At 37.7% G+C, this 21,516-nt stretch overlaps 1 protein-coding gene across 1 annotated transcript; it reads left to right on the plus strand.

Annotated features, from left to right (window-relative positions):
* Window positions 1-17,208: 17,208 nt before the first annotated feature.
* On the plus strand, window positions 17,209-20,853 carry GP9 (glycoprotein IX platelet). The gene is made up of 2 exons (XM_009514165.2): window positions 17,209-17,298; window positions 19,171-20,853. Exon 2 carries the CDS (start codon window positions 19,178-19,180, stop codon window positions 19,760-19,762), a length of 585 nt encoding a protein of 194 aa, XP_009512460.2. The 5' UTR covers window positions 17,209-17,298; window positions 19,171-19,177; the 3' UTR covers window positions 19,763-20,853.
* Window positions 20,854-21,516: the final 663 nt, after the last annotated feature.

Below are 21,516 nucleotides of genomic sequence, written 5' to 3' on the forward strand. Positions count from 1 at the left end.
AGAGGGTGAAATTTCCTTGGTTTTATTTTATCTCCTGCAGGGACAAGGATGTCAGCAAGTGCGGAACTGAGAACATGTACTGAAGGTGGAACTGAGAAAAGCTGAAGGACAATTTTTCAAACAACTGAAAAGTCCAAGCTACTTCAATACTGCGTACAAATGCAGCACTATATTATTATCACTATTATTTTGAAGGTCTAGAATATGAAGGATTTCATAATAGGTTAGGATAAAAACCTGCTTGCTCCTTTTCTGAGGAATGTTTCTGAAGCTAATTTACTAGAACTTGATCTAGTATTGGAAAAGGTTTTGAAAATTCATTAAGAATATATATCAGTATAATTAAATATAAATTTAAATAGAGATTGCTGACTGATAAATTATATGAGAAATAACTGAAGACCATGCTTGTTTGTGTTATAAAACCATCAAGGGTTACAAGATCAAATATTTGAACAATCTGTTTAATTTAAATAATTAAATATTCAATAGGCCATTTAGAGACTGACTCATCCTCAGAGAGGAACATGGAGGAATACAAAGATACAGGGTTTAGCACTCAAAATGCAGCACTGTAATGAGAAAAGACTCACCTTCACAGTCAGTCTGAATAATCCAGTAGTCAGGGTACTCACCTGGGAAAGGGGGAGCTGAAATTCAAGTTTGTGCTTTGAATCAAGAGGGACTTGAATGATGATCTCTTTCAACCTAGATGAAGGCGAATGACATCCTGGGCTTCATTAGGCAGAGCATTGCTAGTGGGTTGAGGGACTGGTCCTTCCTCTCAGCTCAGCACTGGTGAGACATCTGGAGCACTGGGTCCAGTGCTGGGCTCCCAATACAAAAGAGTCCTCTTGGAATTGCTGAACAAGTCCAGCATGGAGCCACAAAGATGTTTAAGGGACTGGAGCATCTGACATATAAGGGGTGGCTGAGAGACCTGAGGTTGCTCAGCCTGGAGAAGAGAAGGTTCAAGGAGGAACCTTATCAATGTGTACAAATACCTGATGAGGGGAGTAATGAAGACAGAGCCAGACTCTTCTCAGACACACACACTGACATGCAAGAGGCAACAGGGAAAAATTGAAATACAAGAAATTCCAGTTAATCATAAGAAGTTGGGTGTTGGTTTTGGTTGGTTTTTTTTACTGTGAGGGTGGTCAAACACTGCAAGAGGTTGCTCAGAGAGGTTGTGGAGTCTCCAGCCTTGAAGATATCCACAGCACAGGGGGACATGAGAACAACCTGCTCCACCTGACCCTGCCTTCAGCATGGCAGTTAGACCAGACGATCTCCAGAGGTCTCCTCCAGCCTCAACTATTCTGTGATTCTCAGAGTCTCTTACATATAGAGACAAAGGTTGCCACAGTTCATGTTTTTCATTAGTAACATTATGGACAAGGAGAGTATTACAGAAAATATACAGCAAGAAAACAGAGCAACAGTACAATAGCCCTTGACTATCCCAACATGGGAAATCTGTCTCCCTCACTTACCAGAAAGACCACCCTTCACAGAACACCTGTTTGTGTTCACTGGAATTGTTCCACTTCAATTCAATCTCATTTTGTGATGGAAAAAAACCAATGTCTTGAGGAATCCTAACCTGTTTTAGAATTTACAGACCTCTAAAATGAAAAGATTTTGCAATACAAAAACCTTGGTTTTCTTTATTCTTTTGCTTATGCAAGAAAACAGCAGCCCAACCTTACCACTCTGTTTATATTTTTTAAGGAAAAGGAAGTTAGAACTAAAAAGTAGTAAGACTTTTTAAAGCCATTTCAAATCTTTCACGACATTTGACATTGCCTTACAAGCAGAAACAGACTTAATGACAAAAATGAGCATATAGGCCTGTATACTACTGCTACTAAAAATGGAAAGAACTAACTCCAGCAATTTGCATGAAATATTTGGAAGTTCCTTGTTACAGACTTCAGGTTCAGTTCATTCCTGCACAGAAGAATAAACTTTGTAAATAGTTTTAAAGGTGCATCTGCTGTTGAATGATAACATTGTGGAGACCTGGTCATAACTTCTGCTGAAAATAAACAGTTGGAGATCTTTGAAGGATAGTGGAATTGTAGTTTAGCTTTTGACTGGCTCGTAAATTGTCACACAAGCAAATATCAAATGTAAGTCACATTTTCCTTCCTTTCTTCCCTATCACTCCTTGTCCAGCCACTACCACATAAAGTTTTCCATATGGATTACAGCAGGTATGGACCAAGGAATGCTGACAAGTCACTTAATGGCCCTATGACAACTATGTTACAGTGCAAGAGTGCTAAATAGACCCTCAAAAAGGTCTTTGGAAGCATTTTACACAATTATGAGAAGAAAACTGTACCATAATAGTCAAGTCATTCAGATTCAGGTTTAATTTTTCATAGTAATAAATGTCTAATAATGATTCTGAAAATATCCTAGCAATTGGTATGCTGTGTTTACACACGCCCCTCCACTCACCCCCACCCCCTAATTAACCACAAGGTAATTTTACTATTCAGACAATCTGGGCATCGCATGTTCATATTTGTTCTGTTTAACCATCATTGCCAATGTAAAGATAAATTCCTCTCAGGTACATCTAGAGCACTTAGCCACTCATTTGACTCTGCCTTTTCTCCATTCCAGGTCCTCCTGTATTTACTATTTCCTTTGACCTTAGTTTTTGCATTAGCAAAATAAATGGTTCTCTGCCTGGCAGAAGACAGATAAGGGATATTTCCCAATAAACAGTTTCTGCATTGCCTGATCAAGGGCACTTACCTGTGTTAGCGTTTTACATTCCCTCCTTGGTTCTAATAACTCTCATTTATCTTTGTGCTCTGAAGTACATACGGTATTTATTATGAACCAACTCATAAAACTCCCACCATCTTCACAGTAAGTTACATGGGAAATCAGCTCCTCATGAGGGAAACCTCCCTGTCTAATTGTGCTTTACCAGTCCATATTATTTCTCAGACTGAAGTAAACATTGGATATGCAAGAACAAGACAACATTTATTTTCACACCATGTGCAGAAACAGCATTTGATAAGTATAAGAGCAAAGCCAATGTAAGGCAAAGACAGCAAGCACACGCCTGTTCTTGGTAAACTAGTGGCACTGATACATACATTCAAAATTAGTAGAACTCTGTCATCAGGTCAGTCACATTATGCGAATTGTCTTGGAGTTTTAAGAATACTGGTGAGACTTACCAAGTGAACTGATGCTGTTCATAGCCTAAAAAGCCTTGTTGAAATGAAGAACTATTCTTTATGCTACTCGTTCAGACTGTGTTTTTACTATGTATAAATCAAAACTTCTGATCTGGCCTACTCTGAGCACTGCTAGACACACTGAGAAATCCTATCCACGTTACACGTGTGCACAGTACTAGTAAAAAAAAATACCTGGAGGGGGCTCCTGCAGGGAGTTTTTTAGGCCACAGTAATCCTCCATGACTTCTTTTGGCTGAAGTGCCAGAGGGCTTGTTTATCCCTCTAAATACATCAGGGGGAAATGGGAAAGAACTCGGGGATCATCAGTTCCCACTTGACCTAACTGGCACCCCTGGTGCACAGGGGTTAGTCCCAGCTACCTCAAAACAGCAGTGAGGTTGTGAGTGTACATGTGTGTACATGGGGCAGGGGTTTTGGCAGCATCTGACTTCAGGGGCAGCAGGAAGTTAGGACACCCTGAGATGTCTCAGCTTGGGTAAAAAGAATATAATTTGTTTGCAGTTTTAACAAATTTTCTGGCTTGAATACTAGGGAGGGGAGATCTTTATTTCTGTTCAGAAAGTTCCAATAAAACAAAAAGAGGAAAACCCAGCAGAGTTATCAGATGACAGAGGAGAAAATAATGTAGCCATTTCAATAGATCTGACACTATTAAAAAATTTGGTCTGGCTAGAGAGTATGCCCTACCTAGAATGTGAAATTAGTCCTGCACACGGTAATGATTGCTAAGCACATCACTATGGAAATTGAGAGCTCACAGCAGGCATAGGGAGTCGTCGAAATGTGGAAAATCAATGCACTGTGTGCTGTGGTGAAGAACGATTCCAGCAGAGTGACCTTTAAACAACGTCATAGATTGTAAACAAGCAGAAGAGAAGCGCAAGGTGACAAGTCGAGCACAGGAGAGCGCAGCCGTGCTGCAGTCCCTTGGCCTGTTGGGTTGCCCAACAGCTCAGCCTGGCAGCGTTTCTGTGGGATGGGAGGAATAACAGTAAGGATTGTTTACCCATATTTAAGGCAAAATGGGTAGCTATTTAACAGTAATGCTACATAATTGAGGGAAGAAATAGAAACTAACCCACACTATGGATACTACATAGCATATTAAGATAAAAAGAATACTGTTGATTAATTTGGTCAGGACATCTATGTTGATGGCTCTCCCTTCCAGAGAGTGACAAGGACCCAGCAACTGAAGTCCTCAGGGTGGAAGAGGAAAGAGGAGGTTATACATCATTCCCTTCACACAGTTGGAGGAAGGACAGACTTAGCAAGGAGAACAGACCAGTGAAATACTTCGGTCAGAAAAAGTGGACTTCATTAAATTGAATGTTATTTTGTTGATATAAATTGCATCAAGATTTCTACAGTATAACCAACAGTCCAGGGATATGGTAGTCACCCAGGAGGTGGGAGATTGAATATAATTGAGTAGGGACTTAACTTTGCTTTCCCATATCATCATGAATTCTCTAACCGTTGCACTACTGACATGCTGGGTTCTCTTTTAATCTTTCCTGTTGGAGCTGTTCCACTTTGCATAAATAATTGCATGTTATGCAGAGCAAAGAATTAAACCCAGTTCTCCCATATCCTAGATGAAAGCCCTGACACATGGGGTATCCACTTCAACTTTACATACACCTCTTGGGTTAAACCAGTTTAAATCAGCTTTTTGAATAAGGTATAAGAGTTATCTAAATCAGATCAAACAACGCAAACAAATCTGAAATAAGCAATCAGTCTTCTCTTCTTGTCCCCAGAACAACTATTCACACTGCCTTTTGCATTGGTTTAATTACAGCAGTTTAAAATAAGACTTTAAAAAAGAACAATGCAAACTGCTAGCACAGAAAAAAACTTGTCTGAAATGATTTGCTCCCCATCACAAAACCCACTGCTAGTCACTGTTTTTTCCTTGTGTCCATTGCACCAGGCAGGCTGGGCATTGAAGGGTAAGGAAGAGTATTACCCTTTCATCCTACAGCCTGGGGCTCTTTCAGGGCAGAGCTGGGAAAGTTGAAGGGGAAGAATGGAAAAAGCTGCTTTGTGGATGCCTGTACTGTATCTGCTTTGTGTATGCAGCTCCTTCATTAGCATTACATTTCCTTTTAGAAAATCCAGCCATGTTAGTTCAGAAAAAGCTTGAGCATATTTGGCCCATAGAACACTGAGAATGATATTTACTGGCATTCCTCAGTTCTGAAGGGTGTTTTATTTGTAATAAGCATTTTAATAACATACTAAAAAGAAGTAATTCAAAACATAAGGAAAAGCTTTATATCTACCAAAACCACATTGTGCAAAAGTTTCATCACATTTTGCAGACTACACTATGGGTCTTTAAATCTCTAAAAATTATTGTAGACCTCAAACATATTTTCTGCAAAAAGATGTATTTTCTTTCCCCATACATTTTTCAATTATTCCAATGATTCTTGTTTCATATACTTAAAATTCCCATTCTATTGTTTCAAATATCTTAAATACTTTTACCTGTCACTCGCTCAGTGCCACTCTTTTACCTATGGCTTACATGGTATTCTTCAGTGTTAACTCACAGTAAACATTCATTAAAACACATAGCCATATAGAAATGCAATTTATTTAGATAGTATTTTCCTTCTTATCAAGAACCAACTACATATAGAAACACAATAAATGCTATGATCATCAAAAAAGCAAGCTCTTTTTTTAGTATTTTCCTTTGCAAATCATAGTAATTTCAATGCAGCGTCCCTGTAAGAACATTCACCATCACCTCATTTAATAAATGTAAAACTTCATCACTTAAGATCCAAGAAAGCTGTACATTTTCTTATGTGCTACCATATATATGTATAAAAAAAAAGTAGCAGACAAGAGGTAATTTAAAATTAACTTAAGAAATATTTACTGGCTTAATAAAAGAGATAAGATTTTTAGTTTGTCTTTCTAACCAAAGGAAACACAATCAGTATTATATAGTAATTTGTATTATCTACTTATCCAGAGAGAGCTTAAGAAGGTAGTGATTTCAAGGAGTGGTCAGTCAGCAGTTCCTTAAAAACTAGGGCTGTTAGTAATTTCTTATTTTAGATAGGAAACATGGTGACATGAAAGTATTTCCTTTTGAAAAAAGCATTCGGAATTCTTTTTTGAGAAGGATGTCAGTCTATTAGGGTCAACACAAGCATCTCTATGCTAAAGCATTTTACGAATGATAATGTAGAACTCCAACAGTAGCAGAAGAGAGTGCCCTTTCCCTTCCTACTTTACTGAAAATGACTTTGAAAGTAGTAACGCTATTTCAGAAGGTGTTGTTTGGGAATATAGTTCTGAAATACCGTAACCAAAAAGTAAAATTCAGAAGTAAATAAACTCAGCAAGAGAGATTATGTAAGGGTTCAAGAAACAGTTAAGACAGTAAAAATCTTTGGTCACTAATGGAGTTAGGGGGAAAAAAAAAAAAAAGAGGTGTAGGGGGAAGACCTTGTATTTTTTCACCCAAACAATGTGGTTTTTAATGAAAAACATAATGTAGAACCAAAGATTAGTAAAAAGATCCCTGAGAGCTTTTATACTTGGATAGTAGGTATATACTTATATTTTACCTGCTAGCACAATCTGAATAAAGATAGTATTTCTTCTTTATATATTGTCTATGCTACAATGTTATTCTGTTAGTGGTTTGATATTATTCTCTTCCACTCTGAACAACAAAAAACATTTTTTTTAACTTTCTCCTGTTTAACCCTGTATCTGGAAATTATTTTTATTTCCTTTTTTACCTAGCTCTGTATGCATAAAGAAAAATCACCTCTAGCCTGAAAACAATAGTATATGAAAATTTAAAGAGTAGAAAGGAACTTGCTTGAGACTTGCAACACTGGCATCAATGGTTTAAACCTGTAAAAGTGATTGAGCCCTTATCACCGATTTTTGACTGAAGAGATGGGTAATATACTCGTGTTGGGTCTTTGTCAGAAGTATTCCCAAAGTCAAGGTGTGGGGGCCAATTTACTTCACAATCTGCTTTTCAGACAGATTATATTATTCTGCTCATATTCTATGCACTTATTTCAGCAGTCTGAGGCAGTCTAGTGGGGAATATTAAAAGCCAAAAGATTTATACCTATTTCAAAAGTGTAGTGCAAAACATACTCCTACTCAGAAAGCTATGTTACGTGGACTCAGTAGTTAATGCCAGTAGCGTCACTTAACAGGCTACCTCAATAATCATCTATCATCTGATCTTATTTTCCTATAAGAAGCACTCACTTCTCCATGGCATTACAGGTTCCATGGTACTCGGGTTGCAGTACTGGCCATCAGCCCTTTCCACTCGAGGAAAGAAACTGCATGCAGAGGAGGTCCATTCTGCCTTTTTTTGTTAAACTGTAAGATTTGGAATTATTACCATCAATATTATCATTATTAGCTAATCTGAAGATTAGTTCCCACATCTTCTTCAAAGCTGCCTCACTGAGCAACTTTGTCAGCAAGTGCCAAATTTTACTAAATATATTTAGAGTACAGATTCCAATGGATCCAGTGACTTACCATCCATCCATACGGCTCTCTGTTGGTCCCTACCTTTCCCTTACTTTGCAAGGCAAACTGCCTCACTTTAGGTTACCTAAACTGGGCAAAAATAGGAAGATTTCAAAGATAGGAGTCAATCCTTAGCTTCTATTCAAAAGGTCTCAAATGCAAATATAGTTCATACTGTTGAAATTTCATTACAGGAAGCTCATTCAACGGCATGGGGGGTTTTGCCCACTCAGCTCCATGTGAAAATAACAGCAGATAGATTTTTTGGCTTACCCTCTGACCAAGCAGAAGTTTTTGAAGAAAATTACCGCATACAAAATACCAAATCTCAAGCTGTGATATATTGTGGTTAATATAGAGCAATAGGTCGAATGCAACTTCATTGACTATGAGTTAGACATGCTTTAGAATATACCCCTAGCAATAGGCTTTAACAGGGCTCTGAACCATCGCTGAGTTTTCTGGACAACTTTTATACACACGCTCTCACAAAATGAACACTTAAAAGAATGGAACTACATAAAGTCTGAACAGGTTATTAATCAGTACAAGCTATGCTTCCTCCCCACAACAGGACAATGCCTGCAGGATACATTTGCATATTGCATATGTCTGCATTGGAAATAATGGAGTTGTAATAGGTGGAACAGATGGCAGGATGAAAGAGAAAAACTAAGTGGTGAAGAGCATACATCTATCTCTAGTAGCAGCAAAGGGCTGAAAGCAAGACCTGGAGTAGCCAGAAAGAAAAGATTTTTGAGAATAACACTTTAGAGAGAATAAGCTGCTCAACTTCCCTTTTCTCCCCTATTAAGTAAAGATAACTTGCTCTGGTTCATAAGATATAACTACTCCCGCATGTGGCTATTATTTTGGTATAAGGTGCCTTTTTCTTGTTCAGCTTTGCTGAATGTTTTTGGCTTAAAGTAAAGGAAACAGATGCTTATTGCAGCATGTGTCCACATGTGGAATTTGTGAGGAGTAGCTGCTTCCAAGCAGGTTCAAGTGCAAACAACACCTGCATATTACGTGTCCAGTCTGGTTGTCTAAAGAAAAATAAATTATGCTTACTATCAATATATCTGCAATACACTTAAGGCTTTAAATGGAGCGTAAGTGATTTCTTGGCTTTTGGCATGTGAACATCATGGCTAACTGTCTTTCAAAGTTGTGAAGAATGTGGTGTCAGCTATGTGTGGGCTCTCCTCTTCCACATTGCCAAAGATTACCACATAAGCCTTTGCCACAGGCAGATCATGCCAGCAGTTTTACACACTCATCTGATTTTCTGCAGTGGTTCCACAATGACCTTGCTGCAAATTTTTATACTGTATGAAGTAGCACCCAGACTTTTCATTGTATTTTAAGCTTTCTGCTCTTGGGGCTTTTTCATGTAAATGAAAAATGCTGTTAGCAACTCTGTACTCATGAATATTCACATCACACCAACACCCCAGTAAGACTTTTAAAACCTTTCAAAGATGCATCTCAAGAACATTTGTTCAGAGTCACAGATATCTTCATCCTCTTCAAGACACTACTCTATGTGCTGACTGAACAAAAAAGACAGGTACTGAATTTCTGTTTACAGACTTCCTTAGAAACAATAAAAGCCTAAAACTAAGGTGACATCTGCACTATTTATTAGCTGTATCCGATAACCTGAAGGCTGAGAAAATCTCAGTCTTCACTGAATTGAGAATTAGAGTCTGTGCTTCTTTCCTCAGATGTTCAATTTATATCCACTAGGAACTTTGCTCTGAGTAAAACTGCTGACTGCACTGTATGTTCTTTTAGTCCACTATTAATCACAGTCAAAATAAGAAGCTTCTTGAACAAGTATTTTCAAACATAAGGGTTTGATGGCCCTACTTGACACATCAGAAAAAAAATGTCATTTTGGAACTCTGGAAATTAATGGAATCTCAATGGATTTTTCTCAACCCACAGGAAACGTACCATTTTTTCACCCATTCCCTAAAAATAATATGCCTGTTTACTGACTATATATATATAGGTGATTCAGCAAAGTCCTGGCCACTCAAGCCCCAGGTCCAAGCCCTAGCAGTTAGCTTATTTTTCCCTTCCAGAAATCTCTCTTTCAGCCAGAGGTTGGCACATGATATTAAGCTCAAGAAAGTGCTTAGGTTACAGAGATCTCGTGTGCACTGCTTCCTATAACTAAACCTTGGGGTGTTAGTTCACTAGCTTGGGTAGCTCTTTTTATTGTGTGGGTAGCTCTTTTTTTTTTTTTTTTTAATCATAGTCCTGGCTGTAGAGGGGTGGGATAACCTCCTCCCCACCTTTTCTTTCATATGGGATGTATAACTGTAATCTCAAATAGCACCTGCAAGTCTCACAGGTGAGAATCTGTCTCTGCCATTATCTACCCAGTTAAGCCCTTCAGGCATAGTTTTACTTACAGAAGTGAAACACTCTTTTCATCCTATTGACTTTCATAGCAAGATTAAGAAAGCATTAATAGAATTTTGACACATTTTTCCCAAATGCCAGACATGTGAATTGAGCAAAATTTGCAATACAGGCCTGTTCAGCTGCACCAGTCTAGCAATAGTGATTAAACTGGAGGTAGTATATAGGCATATAACTTGCCATATATTCTGGAAAGGGGTCCTCACTACTATAAATTGTGTCTTATTCATAGAGATTTATCAAAGACACCGCAGAGTTTGGAGAAGAAGAAAAGGAAAAGTAGTTGGGTTCACTAGGAAACAAATTGAAACATCCAAAAGAATATAGACAATGAGTAAAGTCAAAAAGCAAATCACGGAAGCAAAAATCTCAGGCAGAACACTGTGATCTGACTAACACATTTAGATCATAATGAAAGTCTCCCTTAAAACAGTGAAAAGTATAAAATACTTCTGAAAAGAGCCAGTGACAAAGACTTAATGGGAAGGGGAGTCCCATGGATTTTTTTCTTTGTCCTTTTATCTGAAAGAACCTAATATTTCAGAATACCTCATATAAGGAGTCCTCATTTAAAGAAAAAAAAAGTGAAGTAGACAGATTTTCTGTAGTCGTAAAACCTGAACAATGTTCTTTCGCTTGTGTAAATAAAGGTGCTGCACCTATACCTGCAGAAAGCAGCCAGCCAAGGTATGAGGCAAATGCCAATTGATTTCAGATGTGTACTTAGGGAGAGATGTCGACTAAAGGGGACAGAGTGCTTTCCTCTCATGCCAGACTCTGGTTTTTCCTATTAGAGGATGAGATACTGTGTGTGTTCTGTGCCTGTCAGCATGGAGAGAATGACACCATGAGTGTCATTGCAGGACAACATCAAACCACCAAGATTCATCAAAACTGATGTGGAAATAAATATAAATAACCTCCAACTAGCACCATTAAATGTAGGAAGTTTCACTGAAGTAGAGTCATCAACACTGTGTTTGAGCTAGAGGGAGCAAACGAGGGCAAAGAAAGAATTTGATTATGCTGGAAGAGACTTGAAGCATCTTTTTATAATTCTACAGTCCTCCTCAGAGGAACACTGCTTATTTATTCCTTGATACATGTGACCATATGATTAATTCATTTGCCAGCTTGATAAAACTGACTCTCCAAAATGCTCATATATTAGGATTCAGTGATAGGAAGTAATAGGATTAGCAGAGCAGGGTTTTTGGCTTTTGTGATTTTATCACACATCACGCTATATAAAATATTTCCCTCAGAACCTAACACTTGGAGGCATGTGATTAGAGGTGAATCTCAGCTTTCATTAGGAATATCTAGCCTTATTGACTATGAGCAGAATTTGGAAAATGTAAACTTTAATGGCTCAAAAAACAAGCCCACTAAAAAAAAGTTTTTTTTAAAAATCAACATATATTGCTTTAAAATGCAAATACCATGTCTTTGGGGAGGCAATGGAAGAACTGGAAAATTGGGATTGGCAATAATGTTATCTCACATACTAAAACAATTACTGTGTGGTAACACAGTTTTTGAGAGCAGAGGACTATCCCCCCCACCACATGAAAACTGCAATTTTGACAACATCTTCCAACTGGGTTAAATGGGTTATCTGGGATGTGCACTCGTGAGAATCCTCTGCTTTGCAGTAGAAATTCAGCAGAACTGTATTAGATCTGTCTGCAGTGAATTTCTGTGGTTCTCCCTGTGTGAACAGAAGTCTGGGCAAACTCTTCTGCAGTTCACTGAGGCACAAAGAACAAAACTGAGCACATCTGCAAGTTTTAGCTACACAAATGATATGTAAATACAGCATTAGTATGGAAGGAGTAATGAGACTGTAGTTGCTCGCATCTCAAAAAAATAATTAATTATTGAAAACATATCCAGACATGACTGTTTTATTTCAAAAAACCTGTGAAGTCATAGCTGTATAAAGGGCAATATAAAAACTAACCATCTTATCAGTTACAAAGAGTTAAATTCTACAATGAATTACCTCGGTAAACTCATCACCAGGGCTTTTCCAATATAGTCTTTTACATCAGACACTAACTAATTTCTAATTGATCTTTCCAAGAACAATTGTTCAGTGTGACCATAAAGTTCAATGCCCTGTCTTCAACATTTCCAAGTCTTCAAGCAGAAAGTAGCAGGACTTTAGCTAATGGAGCTGAAGACTGATTTTGTTTATCACCAAACTCTTAAACAAGGACAACACCACAATACCAGAGTGCTGCTTAATCTCATGTATTTTACAATCCTGCTACAGCTATTAAGCAGTAACCTGGTAAAGATGTTTATATATCTTTAGCAGGCTTGACAGCATAATTACCAGGGCATTTGAACATGGTTCAATTACGGACAGATTTTGGCTGTCATACTAGCAATGTCTGTATCAATAAACAGAATAGCCCAAAGAGCTGGATCACAGCAGCAAAACCATCTGGAACTGAGGACAACACATCTGACCATATATACTAGAAGAGGTGGTGTTATTTTGGACTATCTTTAGTCTGGTCCCAACAACTGAACCTCCATTAGCACCCTGAACAAATCAGATGTATTTCCAGAGTGAATACTGCAGTTTAGTTTCATCTAAAAGGCATGCATGGAAAACGGAGATCATGAGATTTGCTCTGAGATTTCAGTCCTGATCCTAAATAAAACATTCACATAAATGCAGGGTTGCATTGTAATTGTTTGACTGAAACACAGTATTGTATTCTGAGTAACAGTGACTGTGCATAAAGAGCTAGAAAATTAATTCCTTTTCCTTAGAGCAAAATATTTAATTCAGCAAAGCAAGCAAAGCAGAGAGGGGCACAGCTGACTCCATTTTACCAAGCCCAGCACTTCCTACCAAGGTGCCAACATCGCATTCAGCTCATGGAACACGACAGAAACACCAACGGCACTGACAGCTCTCAGGATGGCTAGGTTCCTTGGTGCACATTTAGAGCTAATTAACTGAGCCAGGAGTGCAGGGAACTACCTAGGCACTATCTTGTGGTGGGAAGTACTGCCTTGATGGTGGTCTTTTAATGGTGCTTTTAGAGATTTTCTCCCTAGAAGCCTCCCCATGCGAACTCTACCATTGTTACAACTTAGCATAAATGGTATTAATATTTTCCTGAGGACAGTCAAATTGTCTCTGAATATTTTTTTTCAATAACAGGCTCAAGACACTAAGAGTTCCATAAAACACAGACATGTGGTCAGCTATCGGATTTAGACAGATCACTTAATACACACATTTTGTACATTTCTTATATTTTTATCTTGGTAGCTACGGAAAAGGTAATATCCTAAAAGAATATAATACTTCAGTCTTTCAGACAACTATTTTGAATTGATAAATTATAACTAAAGGTTGATTCAGACAGTGTATGCTCAACATTTACCCAAAAAACAACTTGAATGACACCTAGTGGAAAGAGAAGCAATAGCTGAAGATTGCACAGCAACTATGTACCGTTTTGACCAGTGAAAACAGCAAGGGGGAAGATTCTTTATGAGAATGGGTGGGAGGAGAAAGAATTATTTTATAAAATGGGGGAATGCGATTTAGGAGAAGAATTTCCTAAATGACAAGAGTTTATCTGGCTGTCTAATAATCTTCCCAGGAAATGGGATATTTGATTTGACAGAGACAAAATTAAATCAGGTAAAACTACAATAACTGTGCAGAGGGAAACAATACAATAAGCAGAATATGGACAGGATTAAATTCAGACACCTCCTATGTATAAATACTGAAAAGGCTTTAGCAGGCTAGTTCTCTAGGGTGCAGTAGATAATAGGAGTATTTTGGCCCTGGGGCGAAAATAACTCCTGATGTGAGAGAAAACACAGATTTTCTTTAACTCATTTCTGCAGGCAATATTCCTTGATGTGTGAATGAATTTCATGATTGATCTTTTTTTTTTTCCTTCTTTTTGCTTATTCATTTATTTGTATAATTCATTAATTATCAGTGACTCACATCCAAATATAAAGAAATATTTTGATTAGGCTGTTCTCACCAACCAATTTGAAAACATAAAAGAACAGATTTAATCAAGGTGATAGAACTTAAATGAGAAGCACTTTTGCCATCTATGGACAATGTGGCAAGTTTTTTCAGCATTGGAAATGGAAATAGTGCTTGAGAAAGCCTTTTGCCTTTCTAGGTCAAGAAAGGTCATTGACAGCAATAAATGACTATAACTCCTTGAAACCATCTACAAAAATTAATGGCATATTCTGCCTGAATTTCCTCTTAGCAGGTCATGCATTTGAACCACACATTTATCTTTAACTTGGAGCTTTTATTTTTAACTGCAAGGAAACTAGTAATCTCCCTTCAACTCTTTTTTTCTCCCTATATAAGCAATCAGATGCAGGACCCATGTAACTGACTGGAAAAGTCAAGGCCTCAAAAGAAAACTAATCCAGAGAAGTGGGCTTTTAGGGAGTAAAGTAGCATGAGAGGTTTTGTCTGGGAAACAAGAATGTTCAGAAATACCTCTCTGCTGAGAGAAGACAGCGCCTCTCTCATTCACAGAAAGTTCAAATTTACTCTGTCGAAAATATCTTTTCAGACCATAACAAGACTATAGCAGATTATAACTTTTTTTTTCAGATCGGCTCTTAAAAAATCCTCTTAAATGAAGAATCCTAATTTGGCCTACCAAAAGCTATAGCCCTAGAATCATAAGTGTAAATGCCTTGTATGTTAAGCTTTGCTTCTGCCTGCATACATTCACCTCCACACAGAGGTGAAGAAACTGGCCCACAGTTCTCTTCACAAGTAACAGACTCAATGACTCAGCATGCCCAGCTACTTCTCCAACCATGTGTGACACAGCAGCCAGAGGAATGTAGGACTACCTTTGTGAGGATTATCCATAGCACAGAATTTGTGTATTGTCTCCAGAGGATTCAAAATACTTTGCATCTGTTTCAATGCAAAAAGATGCATCATTTGATTTCACCATATAACAGGAAAATTTTTATTCTGTGTGGCAGCATCCCTTAAGACATATGGCATAGATTGTGTGATACAGGAAACAGACATGAGGGAAGACAGACATTTTGAAATCTATGGTCTAGTGATGTACTTTCAAAAAAAAAAAAAGAAACAATCCCTAGGATAGAAGGATCTTCCCATTATTAGCAGTCCACTCACAGGTCCAGCTGTTGAACATCTGTTAGGCAGATGAAGTATTCATTTCAACAAGGAAGGAATAATTTTCTTCATCTTATAGAAAATATTAAAATTCAAACAGGGTTTGAAGTATTTTTGTCTTCTCCCTCCAGGACTGTCTAAATTACCTTTTAAAATACTAAAGAGCAGAGATACACATTAAGGAATTATCTTAAGGAAGTTCCTAACAAATTTCAGGCTACTGATAATTGATTAGACTTCATGAAGAAAAGTACTTTAAATGTAAGTAAGAATTAAACAATAAGAATTTCTAGCAGAGTAATCTTAAATGTTAGAAATTACCCTTCCCCCCAAGAATAGCATGTTATAAAGAAACAACAGCTCAGAAGCAGGGCTCTATTGCACATCTGCAACATCTGAAACTCACCTGGGCTTCATTTCCAAATGCAGAACACAGCTCAAAGCCTGTCTCCAGAACAACACACTAAACAAGAACTGGCCTGAATTAAACATCAGATCCACGACACACTGGGTTTCCAAATGTGAACTGCTATCTTAATTCTAGAGTGTTCATGCTTAGTAGCTAAAGCAAAGGAAAACTTATTTCTGTTCCAAAATTTCACATAAAAAAAAAAAGTTAAAACAAAATTCTATTTTTGTTTTTCTTTTACACAAACATGGCATTCTTTATTTAGATTAACAGATACATGTGTATTATAAACTTCTATCATCCTGAATTAGTGGCTTTCCAGCCAAATACACACAGACCATATTCTGTCACATTGCTATTATTCACCAGGTGATATTCTTCAGTAACTTGAGTGTGAAGAAATTTGCAGGATCATAGTCCTCTTTTGAGCTATGCACAGCTCTCGGGACTGAGAAGAAAGGCTATAAATATGCCCAAGATTGTCCCTGTCCTCTAGGCTGTGCTGATTAAGTGGAGCTATGCTGACCATGACAGTGAGCCTTTCCCAGTGTACCTTTTCTGACTATTCTGGAATCCATTTCTAAACTCCAAACCAAACTAGGACATTATAAAGAAATTATATTCCACAAAATATCACAAGAACCAAAACAGGAACTGATCCATTGATCAATACACAAGTACCCTTCTACACATCCAAGGTTGTGTCAGGGGCGCCTACCTGCCTGAGTCATTCTGCAGTGCTCCATATTGCAGGGTACAGGTCACTCAGCCTCTTTGCATAAAACAGGTTCTCCAAATCCCTGATCATTACAGAAACCTTCCTTTCACTTGTTGGCTTAATCTTTTTTGAATATGGGTGATCAGATTTAAATACTCTATTTTGGGTGACTTTTCACCACTATTTCAACATAATGGCATTATTTCTCTATTCCTTAATGATCTAATCTGACTAATACAAGTTGATCTCATCTGACTAACATAAGTTATTTCAAGGCTATGATGTGTTTTTAGAAATTTTATTTAATCAGTGGAAAGGCAGATATCAAACACACCTGGCTCTGACTAAAACAGAAGAACTCTATTTCATGTGCTAACTTTAGCTCCCTTGTATCTTGTTTGGCTTTGCATGTGTCAGCAGCTGAAGCTCAAACTCACTTTTATACCTGTAGATTATTACAACTGAGATAAAACCCACTAGATTTCAGATTAGTCATTTCAGGTTTTCCAAACATTGTCAGGTTTAACGGGAAAAATATATTAGTAATTAAAAAAAATTCAAAAGCATTTCCTCATCTGCAGAAAATACAAAAATGCCCCAAGCACTATATGACGAGACATATGTCAACCATATGTAGCATCTTCCAATGGGAGCAGTTTCCTATTCTAAATAGGAAAAAGCTCATCTCCTTTAACACATTTCCTTACTGACTCTTTAAAAAGTCAGCTCCAGTTGCTTTATGTACTACAACACTTTACCAAGCTGAGGGAAAGGAATCAAGAAGGAATAAATAAGGGTAAGTGTCAGTCAGACATTTCACCAAATCTTCCTTTCTGTGTTTTTGCCACAGTTCTTATTTCTATTTGATTTGGAATATCTGCCTGTTTGTATGTTAAATCAGTAGAGATTGTCTTTTCTATAGGTATTGTTAACTTTTTTTATTCAGATTACATAGTCTGTCCTTTTAAGATGTCTGGTGTTAAAAGAACAACTCTAGTAGATTTCTTGAAGAAAAAGCTGGTAAATATCTAGATTCAGACCAAAGATATTCAGACTGACTACTTACTTACAAAGACATAGGAGTTTGTTAAGATTAATATTTCAGTTTCTCTGTAATAAAGCTTATAATTTCATGTAGCATTAATCCAATTTAAAAATATAAGAATGTAGTATTTAGATCAGGAATCTAAAACTGTCTAACTTAATTTTAAAAAGCTAATGACATATTCCTTGTAAATAAATTGAAGCAAATTAATTTAAAACAAAATCAAACCATTTTTTCCTACTATTTTAGTCTGTATTAAATGAAACTTCCCAGAAGAAAAAAGCGCCTCAGTTTATTTTAAGTTTTTAAGAGGAAAACCTTTTTTTTTTTTGAGTTGTAATATATCTCTACACTTGAAAACATTATTTTGAAGAATTTTTTTTCCAAATTCCGTTCTACATTAGTATAATTTAAGCTCCTTACCACCTTAGTATGTAAAAACCTCTTTTACTCTATATTTGTTGTTGTTGATAGGTCTGTTCTTCCCTCTGGCTATTTTTCAAGGCTTTGTCCAGTTCAATTTTAAAATCATAGTCAATATGCTTCAAATGCTTGCCTGAAAACAAAGTTATACAACTGTTTCCATTTTCTTCAGTTAACTTTCTTTAAGTAGATAGTGTATAAAAACCCAATGCTTTTTACAGTATCTGCCTTTCTGCAAGTAGCATAAAGACAATATACAGTCAATATTTTTGCTTCAATACTTACTTATTTCAAATTCATTGAGGGGAAAAAAAGATAAGAAAATACATTTTAATTATGGGATGCATTAAAATAATAATTAAAAAAAGATGGTTTCAGGACTGGAAATTCCCCAACCTGTGCAAGGGAGTTTGAACTTCAAATTCCAGTCTGGTCCCAAGGCTAGCTATGTATTTTTAAATGCAGAGATTTAGTAGGAAATACAGGAAGGGAATAGCTTTAGAGGTTTTAAACTGCCAAATAGAAGGGACTAACATGGAAGTCTAGTGGGATCCACTCTACAGAACTGGGAATAACATAGCAAAAGGGATAATTACCTGCTAGCCAAAAGCATGGTTATTTAATCGCTGAAAGGCAAGCAGTACTAGATATGCAAAATTTCCAATTCTTTATTCATCCAAATCTTAAACTGCATGTTCTCAGAGATGCATGAAGCTACAAGGCAGAAAAAAATAACCTTTTTGTCACATAAAAATACATCCTTCCTGGTTAGAATCTTCATACTCTCAGAAAACAGATTTTTAGACATTTACATTATCCAATCTCTTAAACTCTATTTTAAAAACTGACTTGAACACACAATTTTACACTAGCCCTGTGAAGACAGAGAAACGGAATCAAAATCTTTGCCTAAAAGTAACCTAGTTTTTACCATCATCTCCTGGTGACATTCTGTTCCAAAACTTTGAACAATGAACTAGAGGCAATATGGAAGCACTGTGCTCTCTCCCAGTTGCATTTCTGCTACTTAATATCAGGAAGAATGGCTCTGTGGGAAATACAGAAAGCTAAAATTTTTCCTTCCAAAACCCTAAATCTCACAAGAAATAGTGAGAAAAAAATAGCTGTGTTGTAGTTCTGCATTTAGAAACATGCTAATGAATCATACTTATCAGATTATTGTTCTTATTCCCTGGGTAGCTGAAGCATGAACAAGACAGAATTCATCACTGTTGTGGGATTTGCCATATCATTGCTGTTCCACATGACCCAAACTGAAGCCTGTCCTCCCTCCTGCAACTGTAAGTCACTAGGAGAAATGAAGGGTTTGCATGTAGACTGCAGCTCAAGGAAGCTGACGGAAGTGCCTGCCTTGCCGGTTAACACCAAGCGCCTTTATCTACAGAACAACAGCCTGACCTCAGTTCCTCCCGGTGCCCTGGACACCTTGCACAGCCTGGAGGAAGTGAAAATATTTGACAATCCTTGGAACTGTGACTGTCATATTCTGTATCTAAAACTCTGGTTAGAAGACATCTCTGCACCCTTTCTTGCAAACATCAGATGCGCAAACCCAGCTCTGCTGAGGATGAAGCCCTTGAGGCAGCTGACTGGGAATGAGCTGGGGGTTTGTAAGAGGCTTCTCCCAATCAAGTGTCTTGAGTTCTTTTGGCGAGACCTCATTTTAATTGCTGGAACAATAATTACACTTATTTTAGTAGCATGGGCTCTGAAATTCTCAAAAAAGCTGGTCTGCCAAATAAACCTAAGCCAGTATTACTCTAGGGGCTGACTGTTGGGGAGGCATACCCCAAAAAACCACAAGGTTTGATGAGCTGTTCACTACCCCTATCTTGAACAGAAATTTCAAACTAATCTACCACAAAAAAGCGCACATGCACTGGCAACACTAGTTTTAATGGTGAATGTGCTACAAACTAATCCCAGGGCTTAAAGTCTGGTTCAACAGATAGGCAAGTTTGATTTAATTTCCTTTCACAAACAAGCTTGGTGATGTATTGACAGGCAAGTTTCATCCTGCTGCAGTCTACTCGTATGAAAAGCAGTTTCTAAATTTCTAAAAATCATTTACCTTGGCATTTTTCCACTGAATTTGCAGGTTTTATAGCAAGAAGATTTACATCCCCAATTCCTACCTTTTTTAATATATGGAGATGAACACCAATTGTACTATTTCAGCAGTTCTCACTCGGAAGCTGTGTGAGTTTGCAACCCATTAACCCCTCACAGTGTCCCACTGGGCTTGGTAGGACCATTCTTGTGTGCAAACAAATTCAGCCATCTCTTCCTCAGGTGCAGGAGCTTCCTGCAAGAAAAACCACTTGATTATATAGGCCAGCCACTGAATATAACCCTTATTGGATAAGTTTAAAAACAGACTGCTAATGGGAATGTAACCAGTAAAAGCAATTTTAAATATTGTTGAATTTCCTAGAGAGTGAACAATAAAAAAGTATTCTATGTGAAATTGAAATAATGGATGGTTATTGAACATTCATACTCAGCCAAGTTTGATCTATTTCACAATTCTACACATTTCTGATTAAAATCCTAAGAAATTTCCAGAGTTTGTCTTCCAGTCTCACCATTGACATTTGATACACTGGTTTTTATGCAACAGCTTTGAAGAGGATGTACTCTCTTCCCTTCTCTTCTTGTGCCCCCATTCTCATTGAAAAACTGTTGTGGTGACTCAAGCATATTGTTTTCTCCCTAACCTGATTATTCACAAGACTTCAAGAACAGCAGTTCATGTTGTGACCCCATCTGGTCTGGTGAAGTTAGGCTAGTTAGACGGGAGATATCTGAAGGTCTTCTAAAATTAATACTACTGTTTGCAGTTCAATTTAAGACACATTTTGCAAATGTTCCTCCTAGCCTCAAACCTGAGCTAGGTATTAAAGGTTATCTGCTGAAGACACTAAAGACTGCCTGGCTTTTTACCTAGCACCTTGTCATATAGAATCATAGAATGATAGAATTGTTAAGGTTGGAAAAGACCCTTAAGGTCATCGAGTCCAACCGCTAACCCATCACTGCCAAGTCCACCACTAAACCATATCCTCAAGCACCACATCTACCCTTCTTTTAAATACCTACAGGGATGGAGACTCAACCACCTCCCTGGGCAGCCTGTTCCAATGCTTGACATCCTTTTCAGTGAAGAAGTTTTTTCTAATGTCCAACGTAAACTTCCCCTGGTGCAGCTTGAGGCCATTTCCTCTCGTCCTATCACTTGCTACTAGGGAGAAGAGTCCAACCCCAACCTCACTACACCCTCCTTTCAGGTAGTTGTAGAGAACGATAAGGTCTCCCCTCAGCCTTCTCTTCTCCAGACTAAACAACCCAGCTCCCTCAGCTGCTCCTTATAAGACTTGTTCTCTAGACCCTTCACCAACTTCGTTGCCCATCTTTGGACATGCTCCAGCAACTTAATGTCCTTCTTGTAGTGAGGGGCCCAAAACTGCACACAGTACTCAAGGTGCGGCCTCACCAGTGCCCAGTACAGGGGCACTATCACCCCCC

The sequence above is a fragment of the Phalacrocorax carbo genome, chromosome 6 (assembly GCF_963921805.1).
Source record: "Phalacrocorax carbo chromosome 6, bPhaCar2.1, whole genome shotgun sequence".
Classification (NCBI taxonomy): Eukaryota; Metazoa; Chordata; class Aves; order Suliformes; family Phalacrocoracidae; genus Phalacrocorax; species Phalacrocorax carbo.

What these genes read in the sequence shown, in the direction of transcription:
- GP9 (XM_009514165.2), top strand. Translation starts at nt 19,178, where the DNA reads ATGAACAAGACAGAATTCATCACTGTTGTGGGATTTGCCATATCATTG.